This window comes from Leucoraja erinacea, chromosome 31 (genome assembly GCF_028641065.1).
Source record: "Leucoraja erinacea ecotype New England chromosome 31, Leri_hhj_1, whole genome shotgun sequence".
Taxonomy (NCBI): domain Eukaryota; kingdom Metazoa; phylum Chordata; class Chondrichthyes; order Rajiformes; family Rajidae; genus Leucoraja; species Leucoraja erinaceus.
In genome coordinates, this window is record NC_073407.1 from 2,105,636 (window position 1) to 2,132,861 (window position 27,226).

The window sequence follows — 27,226 nt, forward strand, 5'->3', positions numbered from 1 at the left end:
CAGGCCCTTCGGCTGACAATGTCACTGCTGAACATGATGCCAAGTTAAAACTAATCCCCCCTGCCTGCGTGTGATCCATATCCCTCCATTCCCTCTACATCCATATGTCTAAAAGCCTCTGAAATGTCACTATCGTATGCTTCCACCACCACCCCAGGAAATGCATTCCAGATTTCCACACTCTGTGTAAAAGACTTGCCCAACAGGCCAGCACATCTTTGTTTAGGGTGGCACAATGATGTAGCTTGCAGCGCCGACGACCCGGGTTCAATTCTGACCTCTGATGCCGTCTTTGTGGAGTTTGCCAAAGACACGTGGGTTTATAGGTTAATTGGCCTCTGTATATTGCCTCGTATGTGTAGGGACTGGATGCAAAAAAGTGAGATAACATGGAACTAGTGTGAACAGTGTGAATGGTCGGACTCAGTGGGACAAAGACCCTGTTTCCATGCTGTATCTCTAAAGCCCAAACTATACTAAACTTTGTCCCTCCCATCTTACAGATATGCCTTTGGTCTTTGACATTTCCACCCTGAGGGAAAGTATCTGACTGTCAGCACTATTGATGCCTCATCATTATAGATGCTGTCAGTTCTCCCTTCAACCTCCGACATTTCAGAGAAAACAATCCCAACTTTGTCCAACTTTTCCTCAAAGCAAATGCCCTCTAATGCAGGCAATATTCTGGTAAACTTCTTCTGCACCCTCTCCAAACCCCCCACATCCATCTTGTAATGGGGTGACCAGAACTGCGCACAATACTCCAAAATGCAGCCTAACCAAAGTCCTACAGATCTGGGTGATTCTTCAGTAAAGCCCCTGCCCCACTTAGGAAACCTGAACGGAAACCTCTGGTGACTTTGCGCCCCACCCAAGGTTTCCATGAGTCGCCAGAGGTTTTGGTCACTCTCCCTGAAGGCATCCACCGAAGCGTGAGCTGCATCTACTGACCAAAGATCCTACAGGACCTTTGCTGATGACCACACACAAACACATGCACACACACACACACACACACACACACAAACACATGCACCCATCGCGAAGGTGGGGGCCAGGGACAGCGGAGGAGCGCTGTCTGCGTGATGAAGAGGAAGGTAAACGGCTGCCACAGAGCATGGTAAGTCCTTTAGGGAGGGAGGGAGAGAAGGGGAAAGAAGGGGAGAGAAGGTGGTTTATTTGAGGAAGATACTCTATAATTTGAAAGACTGTGACAAAAAATTGATTTAATATTCTTAAATCAGTTATATTTTGCGGTTTACACAAAAAAGTCGAGCTGGAGAAACTCAGCGGGTGCAGCAGCATCTATGGAGCGAAGGAAATAGGCAACGTTTCGGGCCGAAACCCTCAGTGTTGTTCATCATAATAATATGACGGATATCACAGTGCAATCGGCAACCTGGAAAACGAAGAGAAAAAAAGTGAAATATCAAGTTGGCATATTTATTTAATGGGGGATCTATCTGAAATGAAAATACTTTTTCTGAAACAAAAATCACTACTTTTTTCAGCAGTAAACTGTTACGAAGGTTTAAAATCAATGCGTTAGACTACTTTAATTCTCTAAAAAGATTGCACCAAACATATTTTCCCACAGTAGAGTTGTTCATCTATGTGAAACAACACAAAGTTGCAAACATTTCATAATCGGGTTTCCAGAAACTTAAAATTCAACACTTACTGAAGAATCACCCATCCGCATCGTGACTTCCTAACCCTTATGTAGAACCAAGGAACTGCAGATGCTGGTTAATACACAAAAGGACACAAAGTGCTGGAGTACCTGTAGGTCAGGCAGCATCTCTGGAGAATGTGGATAGGTGATATTTCAGGTTGAGATCCTTCTTCAGACCTAATTCTTAAATCTGAAGAAGCGACTCTGTGTGTGAAGAAGGGTCTCTACCTGAGACATTACCTATCCATGTTCTCCAGAGGTGATGCCTGACCTGCTGAGTTACTCCAGTACATTGTGTCCTTCCTAACTCTTATACTCAATGCCCCGACCTATGAAGGCAAGGATACCATCTTTACTCCTCTATCTATTTGTGTTGCCACTTTCAGGGAGCTAGTTTAATTTAGTATAGAGATTCAGCGTGGAAACAGGCCCTTTGGCCCACCGAGTATGCGCAGACCTGCGATCCCCATACACTAGCGCAATCCTACACGCTAGGGACAATTTACCATTTTTACCGAAGCCAATTAACCTGCAAACCTGTATGTCTTTGAAGTGTAGGAGGAAACCGGAGCACCCGGGGAAAACCCACGTGTGGTCACGGTGAGAACGTACAAGACGCCACTGTACAACAATGCTGTTAAGGATCTGGCCATTAACTGTATACTTATAAAATGCTCTCCCAAAATGCAACACCTCACGCTTGCTTGGTTCAAACCAATTCACAAGAAGCAGCATCAGAAACAGATAGTGTTATTAATGTGTTGCGACAGACCTACCTTACTTTCGGCATTTGATTCGATGTTGCCTGAGCATTGTTGCAGCTTTTGTTGCAAGTTTTGGAGCGATATGGAACGAGCTGCTCCAACCCTGCCCAGAGCTGTTGTGTTCATTACTCATGGTGCTGGCAGGTAAATAGGCAGTGTGCTGGCATTTCATTAACCAATAGACACTTTGCCACTGCAACAGAGACATGTGATGTGGGGGAATTCCAGGAGCTGCAACTAAAAGCATTTGAGCAAAGTGTCTGCCAATTCAACCATAGTCGTTTTTACAGATAAAATTAACTTTTGAGGGAAAATGGCTGAATATAACTACAGAAAGTTTGAAAAACCGGTGAGTTAATTTTATAAGAAATAAAATCATTTGAATTTTTTAACGATATGTTGTCAACTCAACAGCTAGCTGTTTTGTTTCATTTCCACTTTCAATGCGTAATGCTTCTTTGCATATCCTGAATAGTGTGTTTGTTGGTAAGGACTAACAAGCAATAGTTTGTCGGCAGGGATCTGCTCCAGAATATGAATGCAAATATGAACACTCTGTGATGCTCTCTGATCGGCAGGAATAAAATGTCATCTTGAAACTATTCTAGAGAAAGTTATTACTAATGCATATTGCAATGTTTCAGGGTGTAAAGTTGCTCTATGCTCCCACATCACAAGTGCTGTGTTGTTTATGATATACAGTACATAAATGACTTGGATGTAAATGTGGATAGATTGGTTGGTAAGTTTGCTGGAGTCATGGACTGTGAGGAAGGCTGTCAAAGTGTACAGTGTATAGATCACCTGGATTGCTGGAGGTTGAGGGGAGACCCGATAGAAGTGTCTACAATTATGAGAGGCACAGATAGGGAGACGATCAAAACATGGAAACATCAAATACTAAAGGCATCGCTTTAAGGTGAGTGAGGCAATGTTTAAAGGAAATGTGCAGGAGAGTGTTTTTACACAGAGGATGTGAGTGCCTGGAACACACTGCTGGGGAGGGAGGTGGGGCAGACACAACAGTGGTGTTTCAGACTTTAAATAGGCACATGGATATGCAGGGAATGGAGGCATGTGGACTATTTGCAGGCAGATAAGTCTTGGCATTTTATTTGGCACAGACATTGTGGACCAGATGGTGCCACATGTGCTATACTGGTCTATAACCATATAACAATTACAGCATGGAAACAGGCCATCTCGGCCCTTCTAGTCCATGCCGAACACTTACTCTCACCTAGTCCCATCTACCTGCACTCAAACCATAACACTCCATTCCTTTCCTGTCCTATCCAATTTATTTTTAAATGATAAAAATGAACCCGCTTTCACCACTTCCACTGGAAGCTCATTCCACACAGCTACTACTCTCTGAGTAAAGAAGTTCCCCTCATGTTGCCCCTAAACATTTGTCCCTTAATTCTCAAATCATGTCCTCTTGTTTGAATCTTCCCTACTCTCAATAGAAAAAGCTTATCCACGTCAACTCTGTCTATCCCTCTCATCATTTTAAAGACCTCTATCAGGTCCCCCCTTAACCTTCTGCGCTCCAAAGAATAAAGACCTATCTTGTTCAACCTTTCTCTGTAACTTAGTTGCTGAAACCCAGGCAACATTCTAGTAAATCTCCTCTGTACTCTCTCTATTTTGTTAACATCTTTCCTATAATTAGGCGACCAGAATTGTACACCATACTCCAGAATTGGCCTCACCAATGCCTTGTACAATTTTAACATTACATCCCAACTTCTGTACTCAATGCTCTGATTTATAAAGGCCTGCACACTAAAAGCTTTCTTTACCACCCTATCTATATGAGATTCCACCTACAGGGAACTGTGCACAGTTATACCTAGATCCCTCTTTCAACTGCATTCCTCAATTCTCTACCATTTACCATGTACTGTGCTATACTGTGCTATACTGTGCTATACTGGGTTATAATGGGCTATACTTGTCTATTCTGGTCTCTACTGGTCCATACTGGTCTATGTGGTTAGGAGAGGAATTTAACCAGATCATTGCTATTCAAAACATTGCCATCAAAACTCTTTTCCCACCGAATGAACAGTAAACTCTGCCTTCTCTGTGTATTTCCTCTGGATAATCTTTGCACAAATTAAAATTGAGTGCAAGTGAGTCCAATTTCAAGATTTTAATTTTGTACTTGTTGAAGCCGCTCCGTGTGTTGAAAGAGGTTCCCATCTCTCTCCACCCCTTGGATCACCCATCTGTCTTTCTTCCCTGGGGCTGGAAAGCTGTGGTGAGTGGGAATTGAGATTGGAATTTGTGATTTTACTAAAATATAGTGAGAATTCCCAACCAGAGGCGGGGCGGCACGGTGGCTCAGCGATAGAGTTGTTGTCTCACAGCGTCAGGTTCAATCCTGACTATGGGTGCTGTTTGTGTGGAGTTTGCACGTTCTCCCTGTAACTGCGTGGGTTTTCTCCAGGTTCTCCAGTTTCCTCCCACATCCCAAAGACGTGCGGGTTTGTAGGTTAATTTGTTTCTGTAAATTGTCCCAAATATGTCAGGTATAACTAGTGTACTGGTGATTATTGATCGGCACGGACTTGGTGGACCAAAGGTCCTGCTTCCAGGCTGTATCTCTAAACTAAACTAAACTAAACTAAACTATACACAGTTTCATTCATTTCTGCAGCATCTGATTACAGTAGATATCACAGTCACCTGCACTAATGTAAGAGCAGAGTAGTTTGACCAGACAGTTTATTAATTCTCCATATGGGTACAACACATGTTTGTGCAATACATCATTTGTTAATATCGACACAGCAAGTTTGAGGATTTGTTTTGGAAGAATTTCTGTTTGCAAAAATTGTTTTCATTTTCTGTACAAAAAGCTTGCCCATGACATCCGGACATTAGGATTTAACAGAAATTCAGTCTGAAATAGCTCGGACCAGATCTATTATTCCATGTTGATATCCAAACAAAAAAACCAGTTGCAATTGTTTCAGAGACTTCTGCAGAAATGTCAGAGGTAGTGTGGTCCAGATTATCCACAATGCACAATTAACAGCAAGAAGGGTCTTGACCCGAAATGTCACCTATTCCTTTTATAGAAACATTGAAACATAGAAAATAGGTGCAGGAGGAGGCCATTCAGCCCTTCGAGCCATTCATTGTGATCATCGCTGATCATCCACTATCAATAACCCGTGCCTGCCTTCTCCCCATATCCCTTGATTCCACTAGCCCCTAGAGCTCTATCTAACTCTCTCTTAAATCCATCCAGTGACTTGGCCTCCACTGCCCTCTGTGGCAGGGAATTCCATAAATTCACAACTCTCTGGGTGAAAACGTTTTTTCTCATCTCACTTAAATGGCTTCCCCTTTATTCTAAGACTGTGGCCTCTGGTTCTGGACTCGCTCAACATTGGGAACATTTTTCCTGCATTTTTCCTACATTGGGAACAGTTTTCTGAAAAGATGCTGCCTGGTCCTACTGAGTTACTCCAGCTTTTTGCATCTATCTTTGGTTTAAACCAGCATCTGCAGTTCCTTCCGACACAATTAATAGTATTTATTCAAGTATTGAATTTTTTAATGTAATCAAGTTTTTATGTGTAGGAAGGAACTACAGATACTGGTTTACACTAAAGATAGACACAAAATGCTGGAGTGATTCAGTGGTAGACAAAAATGCTGGAGAAACTCAGCGGGTGAGGCAGCATCTATGGAGCGAAGGAAAAAGGCGACATTTCGTGTCGAGATCCTTCTTCAGTGGGTCAGACAGCATCTCTGGAGAGAAGGAATGGGTGACGTTTCAGGTCTGAAGAAGAGTCTCGACCCCAAACATCACCTATTCCTTTTCTCCAGAGATTCTGTCTGAGTTACTCCAGCATTTTGTGTCTATAATCAAGTTGTTAGTTTGATTGTTAAATGTGCTCAGGTTCACATCTCACTTTTGGACAATGTTGGTGAATACAGTGAGCTCTGATTCAAGTGAGTGACCATTGTTGCACGGTGAGAAGTATAAAGGAAACAAGCGTGTTGCTGTTCCAGTCTGTTTTAACAGATCAGACATTTTTTACTCAAGGTAGGCGACTCAAGAACCTGAGGACATAGATTTAAGGTGAGAAGGGAAATCATTAATATGACTGTCTTTCACACAGAATGTGGTGGATAAATGGAACACTACCAGAGGTCGTAGGTGAGTCGGGTACTAGAAAATCATTTAGAAACATAGAAACATAGAAAATAGGTGCAGGAGTAGGCCATTTGGTAGCAATGTTACAAAATTTTGAGATTTAAAAAATCAAGTCTGCAATTTATCCCATCAGATAAAACATAACAATAAGTTTAATTTGACACCAAATTCACTTTCATATCTCAAGTATTAAAAAAGTTATGACCATTTTCATACTCGGAAATTAGCATCTTGTTCCCTATTGATTTTCAATGGACATTACAAAAAAGCTGTGATCTTGGATAGTCAAACGCCCATTTCTTAAGGAAAGATTAACATTTTTAAATAGCCTAAGTGTCCAAAGATTATTCACAAATAATTCACAATATAACATGATTTTTATATCTAATTTACATTAATTTATAGGCCAAATGGAAGGAATTTAGTGTTCAATTGCTGTAAATAAATGCCCATTTAAATCGGCTTTCTAGTGGGTTCATGTGGAACGCGCCGGTTTAGAACGTTGACATAGCGCTGGATTAGTGCCCTCAAGTGCCGAGAAAAATACTGCGGGATATAAAAAGCCCAAAATGAGCTATTCGTTATAGATAATTTGATATATAGGGTTATATATATGCCCCATTTAATGTAAAAATAAGGTACATACCTTTAATTGTTTGCTCTATAAAACCCTGGGGCTGCGAGAGGTTGCGAGATGAAACAGTAATTTTAAAACTATTAGAACTATATTATCGAGGCCTATAAAACTAATAATACCTTTTGCGACCGGGTCTTGCAGCGATTTTTCGTTAATGATTTACTAGGCTGAACATGTGCGATTAGTACAGCCTAGTAAAAATCGCGTTTTAAACCCGCCCCCTCCAAACAGCGCCAAAATCGCGGGCCTGGCTGAGGGCAGATTCCTAATGACGATTCAGGTAGGTTTTGTAACATACCTACATTTGGCCTTTCGAGCCTGCACCGCCATTCAATATGATCATGGCCGATCATCCAACTCAGTATCCTGTACCTGCCTTCTCTCCATACCCTCTGATCCCTTTAGCCACAAGGGCCACATCTAACTCCCTCTTAAATATAGCCAATGAACCGGCCTCAACTACCTTCTGTGGCAGAGAATTCCACAGATTCACCACTCTCTGTGTGAAAAATGTTTTTCTCATCTCGGTCCTAAAAGACTTCCCCCTTATCCTTAAACTGTGACCCCCTTGTTCTGGACTTCCCCAACATCAAGAATAAACTTCCTGCATCTAGCCTGTCCAACCCCTTAAGAATGTTGTAAGTTTCTATAAGATCCCCCCTGACTCTTCTAAATTCTAGCGAGTACAAGCCGAGTATATCCAGTCTTTCTTCATATGAAAATCCTGCCATCCCATGAATCACTGGTGAACCTTCTCTGTACTCCCTCTATGGCAAGAATGTCTTTCCTCAGATTAGTAGATGAAAACTGTACGCAATACTCCAGGTGTGGTCTCACTAAGACCCTGTACAACTGCAGTAGAACCTCCCTGCTCTTATACTCAAATCCTTTTGCTATGAATGCTAACATACCATTCGCTTTCTTCACTGCCTGCTGCACCTGCATGCCTACTTTCAATGACTGGTGTACCATGACACCCAGGTCTCGTTGCATCTCTCCTTTTCCTGATCGGCCACCATTCAGATAATAGTCTACTTTCCTGTTTTTGCCACCAAAGTGGATAACCTCACATTTATCCACATTACACTGGATCTGCCATGCATTTGCCCACTCACCCAACCTATCCAAGTCACCTTGCAGCCTCCTAGCATCCTCCTCACAGCTAACACTGCCCCCCAGCTTCGTGTCATCCGCAAACTTGAAGATGTTGCATTCAATTCCCTCGTCCAAATCATTAATATATATTATAAATAGCTGGGATCCCAGCACTGAGCCTTGCGGTACCCCACTAGTCACTTGCCGTACCCCACTAGTCACTAGTCACTAGTTACAAGACTCTTGGGCAGGTATACGGAGGGAAAGGTTTTGAGGCACATGGGCCAAATGCTGGTAAATTGAACTATGGCTGGGGCATTTTGGTCGGCATCTTCGAGAGGCTTATCCTTGCTGTTTCACTATGATCCCGTGATTCTAAGGCAGAACAGAATTAATCAAGGCTGAAGCTCCCACACAATCAGAGGCTGTTGACAGGATGTGAATATATTTTCCTATGAACAGCCATTTCCTACTGTGTACTGATAATGTATCCAAATATACACCTGCCAATTGTTTCAGCAGGAACTGATTAACCCATTGTAAAACTATCTTTAGATAGGAGATGAGAAACATAGAAACATAGAAAATAGGTGCAGGAGGAGGCCATTCGGCCCTTCGAGCCAGCACCGCCATTCATTGTGATCATGGCTGATCGTCCCCTGTCAATAACCCGTGCCTGCCTTCTCCCCATACCCCTTGATTCCACTAGCCCCTAGAGCTCTATCTAAATCTAAAGGAATTTCTTTAGTCGGAGGGTGGTGAATCTGTGGAATTCATTGCCACAGACGGCTGTGGAGGACAAGTCAATGGATATTTTTAAGGCAGAGATTGACAGATTCTTGATTAGTACGGGTGTTAGGAGTTATGGGGGGAAGGCAGGGGAATGGGGTTGAGAGGGAGAGATAGATCAGCCCTGAATGAATGGCAGAGCAAACATGATGGGCCAAATGGCCTCATTCTGCTCCTGGAACTTATGAACCTATGAACTTAGAACACTGAATAGATTGTGTCCAGTTCCAGTTAGAGTTTGTTAATGTTTAGAGAGTGGCTGAAAAACTTGACACACAATTATTTGGTGGAATGAAGACAGAAAATGCTGGAAACAATCAGGGGTCAGGCAGCACCCGTGGAAGGAGAAACAGTTAACGTTTCAACATCTAAGAACCTTTAATGGAATAGTTGTTTACTCCTATATTTATTGTAGTGATAGCAGCTGAAAAGAATCTTGGACTGAGACAGATCCACCACTGATTTTCCCACTACTGATGATCTGGCACCTCCTTCAATCCGGACAAAATGACAGGAGTGGACTTCAAATCCCCGTGATGGCCGGATAGTCCACTGGACGGCCACGGGTGCCATGGCTCTTTCACAACGTTGTCTCTGCCCCAAAAGAGTTAATTGTTTACATCTGCAGCTGTTGATAGTAATCCCTCAGTTTGTCTTGATATTTATACTGTATTATTAAACCTGTACATAGCTCGGTGTTGCAGCGGTAGAGGTGCTGCCTTACAGCGCCAGGGACCCGGGTTTGATCCGGACTACGAGTGCTGTCTGTACGGAGTTTGCACGTTCTCCCCGTGACAGTGTGGGTTTTCTCTGGGTGCTCCGGTTTCCTCCCACATTCCAAAGACATACAGGTTTGTAGGTTGTGTAGGAAAGAACTGCAGATTCTGGTTAAAATCAAAGGCAGACAGAAAATGCTGGAGTCGCTTATGGGACAGGCAGCATCATCTCTGGAGAGAGGCTGCCTGTCTGAAGGCAACTTCTTCTGTCTGAAGAAGAGTCTTGGACTAGAGGTCATAGCCTCGGAATTAAAGGACATTCCTTTAGAAAGGAGGAAGAATGTCTTATGTGTAGTGGGTGGTAGATCTATGGAATTGATTGCCACAGATGGCTGTGGAGGCCAAGTCAATGCATATTTTTTTAAGACAGACATAGATTGTTGATTAGTACGGGTGTCAGGGGTTATGGGGAGAAGACAAGAGAATGGGGTTGAGAGGGAAAGATAAATCAGCCATGATTGAATGGCAGAGTGTACTTGATGGGCCGAATGGCCTAATTCTGCTCCCAGAACTTATGAACAAGAGCTTCTAACCTTATCCCCCTCAGCCGGTGCAGTGCCAGTCTTTGTATCAAATGTGATAACCTCCTCCCAAGAAAAAACAATAGTTTCTTGGTGTATCTGCACTTTTACAGTGATGTGAGAGAGAGAGAGAGAGAGAGAGAGAGAGAGAGAGAGAGAGAGAGAGAGAGAGAGAGAGAGAGAGAGAGAGAGAGAGAGAGAGAGAGAGAGAGAGAGAGAGAGAGAGAGAGAGAGAGAGAGAGAGAGAGAGAGAGGGGGGGGAGAGGGGGGGGGAGAGAGAGAGAGCGAGAGAGAGAGAGAGAGAGAGAAAGACTCAACACTCCATGAATTAAATTACCATGATGAATATATTATCTTGCTGCAGGTACTTGCTGTTACATTATTCATGAAGAAAATAAAGTTTATTTCATTTTCCCCATTTATTATCCTCAACATTCTGTGCTATTGAATAACAAATTTGGAACAAAGCAAGAAGTGAATAAAGGTCTTGCAGCAATTCCCATTGGACTGATTAGTGGAGATGTGTTCCACACGGTGTGAAGTTTTGGATTAATGCATTAATGAATCTACCTCGTCTACAATGCTCAATCCATTCACAATTGTAAAGAAGACAAATTAAGGAGAAGGCTTAACTTTAGTCTTTAGACCTTAGAGATACAGCGTGGAAACGGGCCCTTCACCTCACCGAGTCGGCGTCGACCAAACATCACCCCGTAAACGAATGTATAAGTACTAAGGAAAACGTTACAACTTTACAGAGACCAATAAACCTACAAACCTGCACGTCTTTGGGATGTGGGAGGAAACCGGAGCATCCGGACAAAACCCAAGTGGTCACACGGAGAACGTGGAAACTCCGTACAGACAGCTCCCGTGGTCAGGATCGAACCCGGGTCTCTGGCGCTGTGAGGCAGCAACTCTACTGCTGCGCCACCGTGCCGCCCCGGAAAGTCTTCACTGCACGGTGATTGGTGGAAGGTGACACAAACCATAGGGCATGCAGACAGTACAGCACATGTTTCAGATGGCATGGAGAGGAAAGGTCGCAGGAGAGAGCAAGAGAATGTGCAACGAGACCTGGGTGTGCTTGTACGTCAGTCACTGGAAGTAAGCATGCAGGTACAGCAGGCAGTTCAAGTTCGAGTTACATTTGTTGTCTCATGCACCGATTGGTACAGTGAGATTTGAGTTACCATGCAGCCATATAACATATAACAAGAACACAACACACGATAGAGTTTAACATGAACATCCTCACACAGCGGCATCAACGTTTCCCACTGTGAGGGAAGGCAATATAGTTCAGTCATCTTCCTCATTGTTCACCCGTGGTCGGTCGGGGCCTTTGAACCCTCCGCAGTCGCCGCTACGGACGGCCCGATGTTCAGGCCCTGTCGCCGGGATGATCAGAGTACCAGCATCGGAATGGAGAACACTCTCAGCGGCTTGGAGTTTCTGAATTGGCCGCTTCGCTCCCAAAGTCCAGAGGCGGAGCTGGACGGAGATTCAACGCTGGCGACCCTCGGCAAAAGATCCGAGGACTCCGCGATGTTGGTCAGCATCGCCCGCGGTTAGAAGCTCCGCAAACCACAGCTCCACGGTGTAGTCAGCAGGCCCAACACTCTGGTGCTTCAACAGGCGATCCCCGGTAAAGCATCGTCCCACTCCGCGATGGAACTCTGCGGCGCCGCAGCTGAAGCTCTCGCCAATACAGATGGTAGGCCGTGGTGGGGGGGGGGGGGGGGGGGGGGGGGGGGGGGGGGGGGAGCGAAGATGCGACTTGGTGAAAATACACACATCCTCGACCAGGAAGTGACTGAGAAAAACGGTTTCCCCTCATCCCCCTTCCCCCCCCCCCCCCCACACCCACCCCCACATAAAAAAGACTAGGAAACCTCCAAATACATATTCTTTGACACACTAAATATAACAAATAGGGTGAAATGACAGACAAACTGCTGGCAAGGCTGCCGAGCACAGCGCCACCCGATGACAAAGAAAGCTAATGGCGTGTTGGCCTTCATTGCAAGAGGATTTGAGTTTAGGATCAAGGAGGTCCTATTGCAGTTGTACAGGACCCTGGTGAGACCACACCTGGAGTATTGTGTGCAATTCTGGTCTCCTAATTTGAGGCAGGCCATCCTTGCTATTGAGGGAGTGCAGCGTAGGTTCACCAGGTTAATTCCCGGGAAGGTGGGACTGACGTATGATGAAAGAATGGGTCGACTGGGCTTGTATTAACTGGAATTTTGGATGAGAGGAGATCTTATAGAAACATATAAAATTCTTAGAGGATTGGACAGGCTAGATGCAGGAAAAATGTTCCCGATGTTTGTGGAACCCGGAACCAGGGGTCACAGTTTAAGAATAAAGGGTAGGCCATTTAGGACTGAGATGAGGAAAAGCTTTCTCACCCAGAGAGTTTCTATGTTTCCCTGATCTGTGTAGAACTGAGTCACCACTGCTGATGCTTTTCATTCACGTTATTACATCTTATTGTCTGTTGGATGTTGTCATAGGCTGGAAATTCACAATGTTGTCTGTAACTGGTTTGACGGATGAAGAAAACAGAATGAACGGTGAATGAATATCTAACCTGTCTTAGTTCTAACGAAAGGTCATCATCCTGAAATGTTAAAGGGCCTGTCCCACTGTACGAGGTAATTCAAGAGTTCTCCCAAGTTTTCCCCTGATTCGAACTCGGAGAATGTCCGTAGCGGGTCTGTAGGAGCTCGTGGATGTCCCGTAGCGGCTCGTAATACTAACGGTAGGTACTCGAGAAATCCCGTAAACTCGGGATGTTTTTTCAACTGTGAAAAAATTCCATGAGTAAAAAAATACTCATGATGAAAAAAATGGTTACTTTTTACTCATACGAGCCCCTACGTACCCGCTACATACATTACATGAGCTCGAATTAGGGGAGAACTCGGGAGAGCTCGTGAATTAAAGGTTCAAAGGTCATTTTATTGGTCACATACACCTAGGTGTAGTGAAGTGAAATGCTTCTTGCCATGCAGCACATAAAGAAAGAATACAGACATAACAATAATAAAGAAATTTAAACATAAAAACATCCCCCCACAATGGTTCCCATTATGAGGGAAGGCACAGTGTCCAGTCCCCATCCCATGTCCACCCATAGTTGGGCCTATTGAGGCCTCCACAGTTGCCTTTAAGGAGGCCCGATGTTCCAGGCCATTCTCGCCGGATGATTGTACTCCGGCGTCAGGAGAATCCTCTCGGCAGCATGGGAACCCTGGAACGGCCGCTTCCCTCACCGGAGACCACGGCTTCCGAAGCCAACAAGGCCACGCCGGTTGGAGCTCCACCACTGGCAATCTCATCCAGAGATCCCAGGCTCCCGATGTTTAAGTTCAGTGCCGCCGCCCACAGCTGGTCGCTCCACAGTCCCGCAGCTCAGCGATGTTTATCTCGGCGGTCTTCAGCTCACCGGAGCTCCAGCGCGGCGACCCGGGCAAGGCATTGCCCGCTCCGCTCCACGATAGCGCTCCAGTGCTGTGCCGCCACCGAAGCCGAGGTTCTGGGCGATCCCCGACAGGAAACGACGCTCCAGGCCCGCTGGTAGGCCGCGAGGACGGGTCGAAACTGCAGCCCGGAGAAAAGCTGCCTCTCCGACCAGGTAGGGACCCTGAAAGGTAGTTCCCCCCCCCCACATAAAAAAGTCTAGACCTCCAGAACAAAAACACTTTAACTAACTAAAAATAAAAAAAAGAGATGAAAAGACGGACAGCTGCTGGCTGGGCAGCCGTGCACAGGACCTCGGGAGAGCTCGTGAATTAGCTCATACAGTGGGACCGGCCCTTAACTGTTCATCTTGCCATTGATGCTAAACTGCTGAGTTTACACCATTTCCTGTTTTTAGAAACGTAGAAAACATAGAAACATAAAAAAATTCAGCCCTTCGAGCCAGCAGCGCCATTCAATATGATCATGGCTGATCATCTAAAATCAGTTCCCTGATTCTGCTTTTTCCCCATATCCCTTGATTCCTTTAGCCGTTAAGAGCTAAATCTAATTCTCCCTTGAAACCATCCAGTGATTTGACCTCCACCACCTTCTGTGGCAGAGAATTCCACAGATTCACAACTCTCTGGGTGAAGATGTTTTTCCATATTAAGTCCTAAATAGCCGACCTCTTATTCTTTTAAATTAATTGTTTTGGAACAAAGTTGCATATTTGCCGTGTTGTTGGAGTTTGAATCTCCATCACCTCCGCTGTAGAATGAGTATCGGCTGTGGGTTTAACCCCAGTGACCACTACACTGAGGAACTGCTGTTCGATCAGGATGTCCTCTCTACAGATGACATATTGAACCCCGATCCCGCTAGACTTCTGTCATAAAGAGTTGGCTTTGCTTTGAAGAAGAGCAAGGGAGGTTCACAGAGTCATCGATATTTATTCCATAACCATCACTTTAAATCAGATCTCTGCTCATGAATTCACTTTGTGATTTTAGCTTTAAAGCTGCTTATAAGACACATTGCGATCTCCTGAGATCGCAAAAGGTTTTGACTTTTCCAGATGCCAAAGCAATCTTTTTCAATATTCATGCTATTCAGTTTCAAGGCCAGGTGATGTGCTATCCTTTGCCAATCTGCCAATCTGGGAAAAAGTCCACCCTTTCTGTACTTCTAAACCGCTACAGATCACACTAACGGCCACCAGATGGCGCTTGTATGCTTCAGTACCTCTGGAGAACACCAGAAAGTTTCTTCTGTTCATTGTTTGTTCAGTGATAATGAGGTGGCATTAACTGAAGCAAACCTCGTTCACAATACCCGCTCCGCATGGTGGTGTTGTGGTAGAGTTACAGCCTTCCAGCTCCAGATCGATCCTTCACCACAGGTGCTGTCTGTAGGGAGTTTTCACGTTCCTCCAGTGACCTGCATGGGTTTTCTCCGGGATCTCCGGTTTCCTCCCACACTCCAAAGACGTACAGCTTTGTAGGCTAATTGACTTGGTAAATTTGTAAATTGTCCCTTGTAGGATAGTGTTAATGTGCAGGGATCACTGGTCAACCAGACTCAGTGGGCTGAAGGGCCTGTTTCCACACTGTATCTCTAAACTAAACTAAATTAAATTAAACTAATAGTAAAAGCTGATGCGTGTTTATAAAGAACCAGTTCCATTTTCATAACAGATGATGAAAATGCTGGAAAAAAATGTAGTAGGTTGGGAACTATTGCAAGCAAGTGATTCATGCATCAAAACTCTCATCAGCACAGCATTTCCACCATATTCTGTTGCTATTTCATACAAAATTATTGTTAATTCTAACATTTTCACATTAAATCAAATGGATTCAGTATCTCATTGACACAAGGAACTGCAGATGCTGGTATCGTCAGCAAAAAACACAAAGTGCTGGAGTAACTCAGCCGGTCAGGCAGCATCTCTGGAGCAATTGGATAGGCAATGTTTTGTGTCGAGTCCTTCCTTCAGACTCACCAGTGGACATTTAATGGTCTCCAGGGAGGGTGAAAGAGAAAGATGGATAGCATTCACCTCCAAGAGAGGTAATTATCACATTGTTAACCGGCGTTAATCCTTTTTAAGATACATTTAAGTGACTGTAAACCTTGATGTTCAGTATCAGTACTTCAGTATCTCCTTGGTTTTTATCAAATCAGTTCATCATCATAAAATCGGTAGAGTTACTGCCCTAGAGCACCAGGGACCTGGGTTCAAGCCTGACTACGTGTTCTCGTCTGTACGTTCTCCCTGTGACCTGCGTGGGTTTTCTCCGGGATCTCAGGTTTCATCCCACACTCCAAAGACGTACAGGTTTGTAGGTTAATTGACTTGATATAAATGTAAAATTGTCCCTAGTGTGTGTGGGATAGTGTTAATGTGCGGGGATCGCTGGTCAGTGTGGACCTGGTGGGCTGAAGGGCCTGTTTCCGTGCTGTATCTCTAAACTAAACTAAACTAAACTAAACTAAACTAAACTATCACCATATAATGAGTCTAAAGGGTCCCGACCTAAAACGTCACATGTTCCTTCCATCCAGAGATGCTGCCTGTCCTGCTGAGTTACTCCACCATTTTGAGTCTATCTTACCATATAATTCAGCTGTATCTCAGGTGATTCAACTCATTGTTCCCTCGAGAAATGAAGCTATGTCTAGGCTTTCAGCACAGTATCTACCCTACTGAACATCAGCTGCTCCAAAACCGCATCAAGCTGTAAAGTCACTTGAATATGTCTGAATGCCCGTTTACCCGGTGACATTGGCTATATTTCACTTGGTGAATACTATCCTTCCTTCTCTTTCACCAGAAGACTCATTAATGGTCGGCTGCACCACTGTACCCACCAATAGTTGGCACTTCCGGGAAGGTTTACAGCAGGCGTGTGCACATATAAGATTAATTTACCTCAAATTTACCTCATTTACCTCAAATTGATGAAATTCATCAAGGATCATTATTCCTGTGGTGCGGGTGCATGCAAGTTCTTAGAGTCATACAGTCATACAGGCCCTTCAGCCCAACTTGCCCACACTGACTAACATGTCCCATCTGCACCAGCTCCAGAGTTTAGAGTTTAGTTCATTTCCAGTTTATTTATTTTTGGGGTGTTTGAGCATCATGGGCCAGGCCAGTGTTTATCAGTTTCCCAATGAGAATCATAATCATAATCATAATCATTGTAACATAAACATCCACCACAGTGACTCCTCCACATTCCTCACTGTGATGGAAGGTGAAAAAATGTTCAATCTCTTCCCTTCTTTGTTCTCATGCAGTCGGGGGCCTCGGGCCCTCCGTTGATGGGCACGATCTTGGCTCCAGTAGCCGGCAGTCAGACCCTTGGCACCAGGGCAATCAGGCTCCTGCATGAGAAGATAGCGGAGCGGTATTTTAAAATGCAGCATCCTTCCTGCCATTGTGCTCCTGCATTAAAGAGTGCGAGAAACTCCAGGGTTGAGATTCGCCCATGATCTTTAGACTTTAGACTGTAGAGTTACGGTGCGGAAACAGGTCCTTCGGCCCACTGGCTCTGCGCCGACCAGCGATCACCCTGTACACTATCCTGCACACACTAGGGACAATGAACAATTTTACCGAAGCCAATCAACCTACAAACCCGTACGTCTTTGGAGTGTGGGTGGAAACTGGAGCTCCCAGAGAAAACCCACGCAGGTCACGGGGAGAACGTACAAACTCCGCACAGACAGCACCTGTAGTCAGGATCACACCCAGGTCTCTGGCACTGTAAGGCAGCAACTCTACCGCTGTGCCACCCTTCTGTTATGAAATATGTTGACACATTCCTAAACCAGATTGGTGGTCGACTGGGAAAGGAACCTGCAGGGGATGATATTCCCCTGAGCCCAATGTCTTTGTCCTTGCTGGTAATTTGAGAGGTGCTGTCAGCGTAGTCAAGGCAAGGTGTTTTGTAGAAAGCACACGTGATTATCCACAGTGCGATGGTGCAGTGGTGGTGGTGGAGGGGTGAGTGTTTGGACATTGGTGAGATGCCAATCAGGTTTTCTGCTTTCAGTCAGTCCAACAAGTATGAATTTTCAATGTTTAATACATAATGAGTTACATAGAAACATAGGTGCAGGAGTAGGCCATTCGGCCCTTCGAACCAGCACCGCCATTCACTATGATCATGGCTGATCATCTAAAATCAGTACCCTGTGGTATATTATACGATAATAAAACTTGTGAATAAAACTAATGGACATAGATTAAAGAGTAAGAGGTTTCAAGGGAGGCCTTTCACACCCAGGGAATGGTGACTAGCTGGGACACACTGCCTGGAGGATTGGTGGACTGACAGTATGTAAGATGTGTCTAGATAGGTCTTAAAGCACCCAGATATAGACGGCCCCCGGGCCAAGTCAGGGTCATGTGATGAATACAGATGGTTGGCAGGGGCGTGATGGGCCAAATGTTCTGTTCCAATGCTGAATGATTGTGTAACTCTCTTACACCAATATTGTAAATAGACACTAAATGCTGGAGTAACTCAGTGGGTCAGGCAGCATCACTGGAGAAAAGGAGTAGGTGACGTTTTGGGTTGAGGGGCCCTTCTTCAGAATGGCAATATTTTATGCCAGGGGTAGGTCATTCTAGATTAGCGAGGTAACTAAAGCCACCACGTACCAGGGCGACACGAGCTGGTTGAGCTGGGTTCGATCCTAACTACAGGTGCTGTCTCCCTGTGACAGTGTGGTTTTTCTCCGAGATCTTCGTTTTCCTCCACAGGTTCATTGGCTTGGTATAATTGTAAATTGTCCCTAGTGTGTGTAGGATAGTGTTAGTGTGCGGGGATCGCTGGTCGGTGCGGACTCGGTGGGCCGAAGGGCCTGTTTCCGTGCTATTGATGTACATGTTTCTTTTCATAGAAAGTTGTTCTTAAAACCAGAGTTGAGTTGAGTTAAAACTGAGAAGAGTTGCTGTAGATCGTTTAATACAATCAGGATTGGCTCTGAAGAATGAGGTTGAGGTTTAGTTGATTAACATTATATTTGAGTATCTCTAAACTAAACTAAATGTCCCCATGTGGTTCTCACACTGGCCTTATTAGTTTAGTTCAGTTCAGAGATACAGCATGGAAACAGATCCTTCAGCCACCGAGTCCGCACTGATCATCCATCACCCATTCACGCTATTCTATGTATTCCCACTTTCTCATCCACACCCTACACAACTCACAATTATTCTACAAACCCGCACATCTTTGGGATGTGGGTGGAAATCGGAGCACCTGGAGGAAACCCACGTGGCCACATGGAGATTGGGCAAACTCCACACAGACAGCACCCATGGTCAGGATCGAACCCGGGTCTCTGCTGTTGTGAGGCAACGGATCTACCCGGCACCACCTTGACAACCTTGAAATCCATAAAACTGAAGTGGAACTCGATCATCCTCAATCCCAAGGGACAGCCCAAGAAAAATAGCTTATCAAAACAGGCAGTTTACAACATGGTCTGAAATAAGCAGAGTTGGGTTTGAGGGTGACTTCCTTTAATTTGCATTATTTTATGAATTAAGTGGTTTGTTTTTTTGTTGCTGCTCTCTGGTAATTGTACAATTATGATACAAAAATGTTAGTTGTTTTCAATCATGTACCTTTGAAGCAATTTAGGCCACATGATATGTAATTTGTTCATATTAAATTTCACGTGCCATTGTTCCTTCCACTTGCAGTTTTTTACATAATTATAGAGGCACGCTGCCGTGTGCAGAGACACAGCAGTCCATTTTAATTTCCGAATTTGGAATTCGCGATTTGAAAACGGTGGCCATCCCAACACTAATCCCTGGGGAACATTGTGTAGTTGATTAACTGATTAAAAACAGTGACATTATTTTTTTTGGATAACTTACACACGGTATGCAAAGAGTATTTAAGAAGAAACTGCAGATGTTGGAAAATCGAAGGTAGACAGACGGCACCAAACGTTGCCTATTTCCTTCGCTCCATAGATGCTGCTGCACCCGCTGAGTTTCTCCAGCACTTTTGTCTACCTCCGTATGCAAAGAGTAGCCATGTATAGGGAGCTTACAAAGTGCTCATTGCCATCCCCAATGGCCCCCTGTTTTTTAGCGCCCCCCCCCCCCCCCCCCCTCCATGCTGGGCCCCTCTTTGTTCTGGGCCCCCCCTCCACACCAGGCCCCATTTGTTCACTCAGCGGTGCGTTCTAGACCGACCGCCAGCGCACACCGCGGCCACGTCCATCATCCGGCATCAGTTTGATCTTTCTCTCGGTGGGAAAGCGTTACGTCTCGCATCCACAACAACCTCTTCTTTGGTCAATATCTTCGATTGGTACAAAACCCCAGCTCCATGTCGTCATCTAGTACATTTTTATGGGCATGCAGAAGAGGTTTACTAGATTGCTGCCTAAATTAGAGGATGTTAGCCATAAGGAGAGTTTAGACAAAGATGGATTGTTTTCTCTGGAACGCCAGAGGTTGATAGAACCGGAGAGAAATATGCAAAACTATGAGCAGCGTGGAAAGGGCAGACAGTCAGGGTGGAGATGGCAAAGACTAACATGCGTAGCTTTAAGTTGAGAGGTGCAAAGTTTAAAGCAGATGTGCGGGGCAAGTTTTTAACACAAGGTGGTGGGGGCCTGGAACTTGCGGCCTGGGGCAGTGGTGAAGACTGATATAATTGTGGCATTAAAGAGGCTTAAAGATAAGAACATAAATATGCAGGGAATGGAGGAATATGGATCACGTGCAGAGATTTTTAGATTTCATTATTGATAAGTCTTTTATTTTGCAGTGTGAAGACAAAGCATTGAAGATGAAGAGCAGCTGCTTTTTCAGTGAAGTTGGCTGCAGGTTCAAGGTGTGTTCATGCATGAAGTCTTTCAATGAAATCTCGCTGAAATGCCACGATTCAAACCCCCATTGCAGGATGCAACAGCAGAAGTGACAATAATAGTTATTTAATGTCAGCATTAAAGCAAACCTGCATCAGCAGCAGATAAAAATAACCCCAATGTTGCAAAAGTCAGGGAGCAAGAAACTATAGACCATCAGATTGCCTGGCATCAGTAGTAGCCCATGTTTTAGTAAACTATGAGTAAACTTTTAAACTATTTTCAATAAACTATTTAGTGAACTATTATTGAGGAAGAATAAGGGTGGCAGGGTGGCACAGCGGTAGAGTTGCTGCCTCACAGCACTAGAGATCCCGGTTCGATCGTGACTACGGGTGCTGTATGTACAGAGTTTGTACATCCTCCCTGTGACCACATGGGCTTTCTCCGGGTGCTCCAGTTTCCTCCTACACTCCAAAGATGGAGAGGTGTGTCGGTTAATTGGTTTCGGTCCGAATTGTAAATTGTCCTTAGTGTGTGGGATAGTGCTAGTGTATGGGCTGATAGCTGGTCGGCACGGACTAGGACTAGGTGGGCTGAAAGGCCTGTTTCTGTGCTGTACTTCTAAAAGTCTAAAGAAGAGGAAGAAAGGCACATGGAAACTATCGTATGATGAGCAAGGACTTTTGAAAGGAAAATTATGTTTGACAACTGATCGAGCAGAGTGCATGAAGATGAATCAGTTAATGTAGTATAGGCTTGAGAAAGCTTTCAAATAAAATGGCAGCAAAGAGACTTTTTAGCACATTTTTACACACCCAGGATTAGTGTAATGAACTGTCCGGCATTACGGATGGAACAAGAGGCAGAGCCGGGATAATCGTGTTATTTATGGATTAGAAGGTGGAGACCAGTGCGGTTCCCAGAGTCCAGCTGTTCACAGATTGTATCATTGACTTGGATAAAAGGGTCAAGAGCAGGGTTAGGGTTAGGGTTAGGGTTAGGGTTAACAAATGGAGCAGCCGGCCCGCTTTGTAACTTTGTCAGTGCCGTAGCTGGCCGCTAATTGTATACAATGGGTACGCAGCAAAGAATCTCACTGTGCCTAGTCACATGTGACAATAGAGTATTCCATCCCATTCCATTCCACTGGCCTGGGATTGAGGGAAGAACATCCTGTTTTTGTACTTTTCCAAAATATGTTTTGTGGCCACAACCCACTTCAGTCAGGATGGGACTGGAACATGGGAGGAATCTGTACTTCTCACAAAAACCCAACAAGCAGCTAAAAATAGGGATATCAGGGATGTGTTTGGTGCCCAGTGGCGTTTGTATGGTTGAATGTATCCTTTGTTTGCACATGGCTCGCCATGGTATTTATTGACTTTGATGTTTTACATTATTCATTCACATCTACTTGTTAGATGACAATAGACAATAGGTGCAGGAGTAGGCCATTTGGCCCTTCGAGCCAGCACCGCCATTCAATGTGATCATGGCTGATCATCCCCAATCAGTACCCCGTTCCTGCCTTCTCCCCATGTCCCCTGACTCTGCTATCTTCAAGTTGATTCAATTAATATATTAAAATTCAATTAAATTGAATTAAAATTGAATTAATATATTCCATATTCTCCAATAAATTCCATACAACACATGTTAAATAGCCCAATAGCCCAAGGACTTCCTCATGTCTCCATTCTACTTGAAGTGGTCTTTGCAGTTTAGAAAATGTCCCAGCAATTTGTGGGTAAAATTAGGACGTTTTGCCACAGAGGGATAAATGAATATCCACTTTCAATGCAACAAATTGACTATGGGACTATTCTCACTTTAAACAGAGGACTTTAATGAGGGATGAACACATTCCCAACAAAATAAAAGCAAATAAATACCCTTTTTCAGACTGAAGGGTATCAACGCGAAACGTCACCTATTTCCTTCGCTCCATAGATGCTGCCTCACCCGCTGAGTTTCTCCAACATTTTTGTCTACCTTCAGTAGAAGTTGCGATCACTGTCGTACATAGCATTGTAAGGAGTGAAAAAAAACATGAAATGTAATTCTTCCCTCTCCTTGCTTCTCAAAAGAGAAGTTAATAATAATAATAATAATAATAATAATAATAAGTGTTGTGTTGGATAGTGTTAATGTACGGGGATCGCTGGTCGGTGCGGACTCTATACACAATATACAATACAATACAAACAAAACTCTGTTTCTACAGCCATACCAGCAAAACAATTTCTACAAGACACACAAACAATTCAATTCACACAAACATCCACACTGTGAATCTCCTCCTCGCTGTGATGGAAGGCAAAGTATTTTCTCTCCTCTGTGTTCCATTCTTCTCTGTGGGCCAAAGAACCTGTTTCCATGCTGTATCTCTAAACTAAACGAAACTAACATGTAATTCCACTCCAGAGTGCATAGTGGTGTCATTCTCATTACTGAAATATATTTCTACATTCTCCCCACGAGTCATTTCCATGGAGGGAAACTTACAACTTATTGGAGGGAAATCCGATCAAACACGGCTGAGGCTTTAATGTTGAGAAAAAATGCCCCTTGGGTTTTCCTGCATCTTATATCCCTGACTCACCACTCTCAGACCCCACCTGATCATGTTGTAACATTCTCTTTCATATCCTGCACAGGTCCAGTAGTTCTGCTATGGCGCGGGTTTCAAGAACATAAATTGAATATTCTGCGATCGATGAATTAGGGGATACAATTTTGCAATTTACATCAGTAACTGCAGAACCACTTAAAAGTTACCATGGAAATTGACAAGCTAAAATAAGCTGTCTTGGAAAAAAAATCAATGTTGGAAGAAAACCGCCTTTACATATAACCTCCCCACAGTAGTAGGACAATGTTGCCTCTTCAGAACACAGCTGCGTGTTCCCCCGCCGATGGCCATTATAATTATCAAGCCATCGTTTCTATTAACATTTGTGCAATGATAATATTAAATAATGAAATTAGAAGCCTTTATTATTTAAAATATAAACTTACAGCTATTAAAAAACATTTTTTTGAAAATGCTGGAGAAACTCAGTAGGTGAGGCAGCAATAAAATTAACTTTATTATTGGGAGTCTGAAACTCTCTAGCCCAACTTTCTATCGGCATAACTGTTTTTAATAATGCAATTTTAGTTAATACAAGGCTTCTTAGGAACACAATGATCACATTACAGCTGGGCTGCCTGTACTTGCGACTGTAGGAACTCTTGTCCTGCAATGGGGCTGCAGCAGAAAACTTAAGGACAGGTGGAGATATCAGACTATTGTGGGGAATGCTGGATTTGAACTGGACACTAGGAGAATGCGCCTAGTCAGTGGGGAGCAAAAAGAGCATGAATTTTCCGGACATTAACCCCACCCCCTTTCACCCGAGTGCTTCTCATGGTGCCTACTATCCCTGAACTCTGATCCCAGACTAAGGGGGGCACGGTGGCGCAGCGGTAGTTGCTGACTTTCAACGCCACAGACCCAGGTTCAATCCTGACTACGGGTGCTGTCTGTAGCGAGTTTGTACGTCCTCCCCATGACTGCTTGGGTTTTTCCTCCCGCACTCCAGAGACTTACAGGCTGGCAGGTTAATTGACTTTGGCAAAGTGTAAAGATTGTAAATTGTCCCTAGTGTGTGTAGCATAGTGTTAGTGTGTGGGAATTGTTGATTGGAAAGGACTCGGTGGGCCAAAGGGTCTGTTTTGGAGCAGTATCGAAACTAAAGTAAACTCCACAAGTTCCGCTGTGCCACCTTATGTGGGAGCCTCAAACTATCGTGAAAAACCTTTGTTCTCAATGCCTTCCCTGAGACTCCATCTCAAGTCCTCTCATCTCTGTAAATTCAGTCAGCATTTCAAAGACACTTGGGCTGGTACATGGATAGGAAGGGTTGAGGGGGATATGGGCCAAATGGGACTAGCATAGATGGGGTGTCCTGGTCGGCATGGGTGAGATGGGCCAAAGGGCCTGACTAGGACTCACAACGCTTGCCGTTCTCTGTTCCAGGGAGGGAGAGCAAAACTCCAGGAACACGAAGCTGAATCTGTTAGACAGCACCTTCACCTTCTCATGGAGGAACTGACAAAGCTCAACCACAAAGCATCTCCTGCCATCTTGCCACCGGATACGTCAAGAACTTTAGTGCAGTTGGAGAGAGAAACTGAAAGCCTGCAGACGAGGGTCAAAGTCCTCCAGAGAGATCACGGAATAAGTGAAATCTGCAGAACACTGAGGGAATTGTGCAAGCTGACGGAAACTGCAGAAGAGTGTGTCGCAAGTGTGGAGACCAGACTCGCTGCCTTTCAAAACAAGCATCATGCGGTGTCACAGAAGATCGACAAATGCTCACGGATGGCAGCCACTCTGCAGAGGCAGACAAGGTGCCATGACCAGCTGCTCGCTGGCATCGAGTACCAGGTTGGTGAAAATACTACTTCCCATCTGCCTGAATGAAGAATAGTCGAGGACAGACACAAAAAGCTGGAGAAGCTCAGCAGGTCAGGCAGCATTTCTGGAGAAAAGGAATAGGTGACGTTTCGGGTCGGGACCCTTCTTCAGACTGGGAGTGAGAGGAGAGGAAAACGAGAGATATATAGACGGCACATAGGACAGGTGAATGAAAGATATGCAAAAAGCAACAAAGATCAAGGAAAGGTGGAGTCCACAATGGTTCATTGTTGGCTGTGGGTAGGTGATAATGAGCATACAGACAGTGAAACTCAACAGGGTGACAGTGAAACTAAAGCGGGGGAGGGATAGCAATAGAGGGGATGCAAGGGTTACTTGAAGTTAGAGAAATCAATATTCTTGCTGCCCAATTGAAATATGAGGATCTTAGTAATAAAAAGGAACTGCAGATGCTGCGTTTATACCAAAGATGCTGGAGTAACTCAGCAGATCAGGCAACATGTGTGGAGAACATGGATTGGTGACATTTTGGGTCGGGACCTTCTTCAGACTTGGTTTTCTTGTATTTGCTCTTCTATAATTCTATTATATTTTATTTTATTTTTTGACCTGTATCATGTAACATTTGTAAATATACCTGTGTTGTGCTTTGGTCCCATCGGATTCCATCAATACAACTTTAAAATATTGATCTTAGTTTAGAGATGCAGCATGGAAACAGGCCATTCGGCCCACCAAATCAATACTGACCATCGATCACCCGTTCACACTAGTTCTACATCATCCCACTTTCTCACCCACTCCCTACACACTAGGGGTAATTTACAGAGGCCAATTAACCTATAAACCCACACATCTTTGGGGTGTGGGAGGAAACTGGAGCACCCGGAGGAAAACTATGCAGTCACAGGGAGAACATGCAAACTCCATACAGATAGCACCCGAGGTCAGGATTGAACAGTTGCGCCACTGTACCGTCCATCTAATATTCTGAGAATAAATCATTTTAGCACAATTATTTTCTCTCAGTGTTTGTCTTCTTGGCTGCTGCAGCCACCTGCATCACCTGCATCACTTGCATCACTTGCATCACTTGCATCACCTGCATCACCTGCATCACCTGCATCACCTGCATCACCTGCATCACTTGCATCACCTGCATCACCTGCATCACTTGCTGCATCACTTGCATCACCTGCATCACCTGCATCACCTGCATCACTTGCATCACCTGCATCACCTGCATCACCTGCATCACTTGCATCACCTGCATCACTTGCATCACCTGCATCACCTGCATCACCTGCATCACCTGCATCACCTGCATCACTTGCATCACCTGCATCACTTGCATCACCTGCATCACTTGCATCACCTGCATCACCTGCATCACCTGCATCACTTGCATCACCTGCATCACCTGCATCACCTGCATCACTTGCATCACTTGCATCACCTGCATCACCTGCATCCTATCAGGGACACATGACAATAAACTCTCTTGAATCTGTTGAATCTTGCCACCCTTGGCAACCACTTACATTTTATACAATGCAAACAACATTCCTTCTTTGTCGGCTCCCTATACTTGTTCCAGCCAAGGATATCTTGTGAATTGAGCATATAAAGAAAGATAAAGGATGCAATGTTGGGATAGTGTACATTATTGCCAATGATCTGCTATAATCAAATAAGTGAATATCATTGTATTAGTAGAAACAAGAACTGCAGTTGCTGGTTAATACACAAAAGGACTCAAAGTGCGGGAGTAACTCAGCGGGTCGGGCAGCTTCGGGACGAAACGTTGCCTATTTCCTTCGCTCCATAGATGCTGCTGCACCCGCTGAGTTTCTCCAGTACTTTTGTCTACTTTCGATTTTCCAGCATCTGCAGTTCCTTCTTAAACATTTGGACAGGTACCTCGATAGGAAAGGGTTCGAGGGATGTGGGCCAAACGCAGGCGGATGGGACTAGTGTAGATGGGGGATCTTGGTTGGCGTGGGCAAGTTGGGCCCAAGGACTTGTTTCCGTGCTGTAATGCCCCTGTCC

General features: G+C 44.5%; 1 protein-coding gene across 1 annotated transcript in view; it reads left to right on the forward strand.

The window, feature by feature from the left end:
• Positions 1–1,572: 1,572 nt before the first annotated feature.
• LOC129711828 (TNF receptor-associated factor 1-like) overlaps positions 1,573–27,226 on the forward strand; it is a 39,064-nt gene continuing 13,410 nt past the window's right edge. Inside the window, exons 1-3 of the mRNA XM_055659770.1 lie at positions 1,573–2,788; positions 20,712–20,777; positions 24,776–25,186. Of these exons, the coding sequence (XP_055515745.1) occupies positions 2,753–2,788; positions 20,712–20,777; positions 24,776–25,186 (513 nt within the window). The 5' untranslated portion in view covers positions 1,573–2,752. The remainder of the gene's footprint in view (positions 2,789–20,711; positions 20,778–24,775; positions 25,187–27,226) is intronic.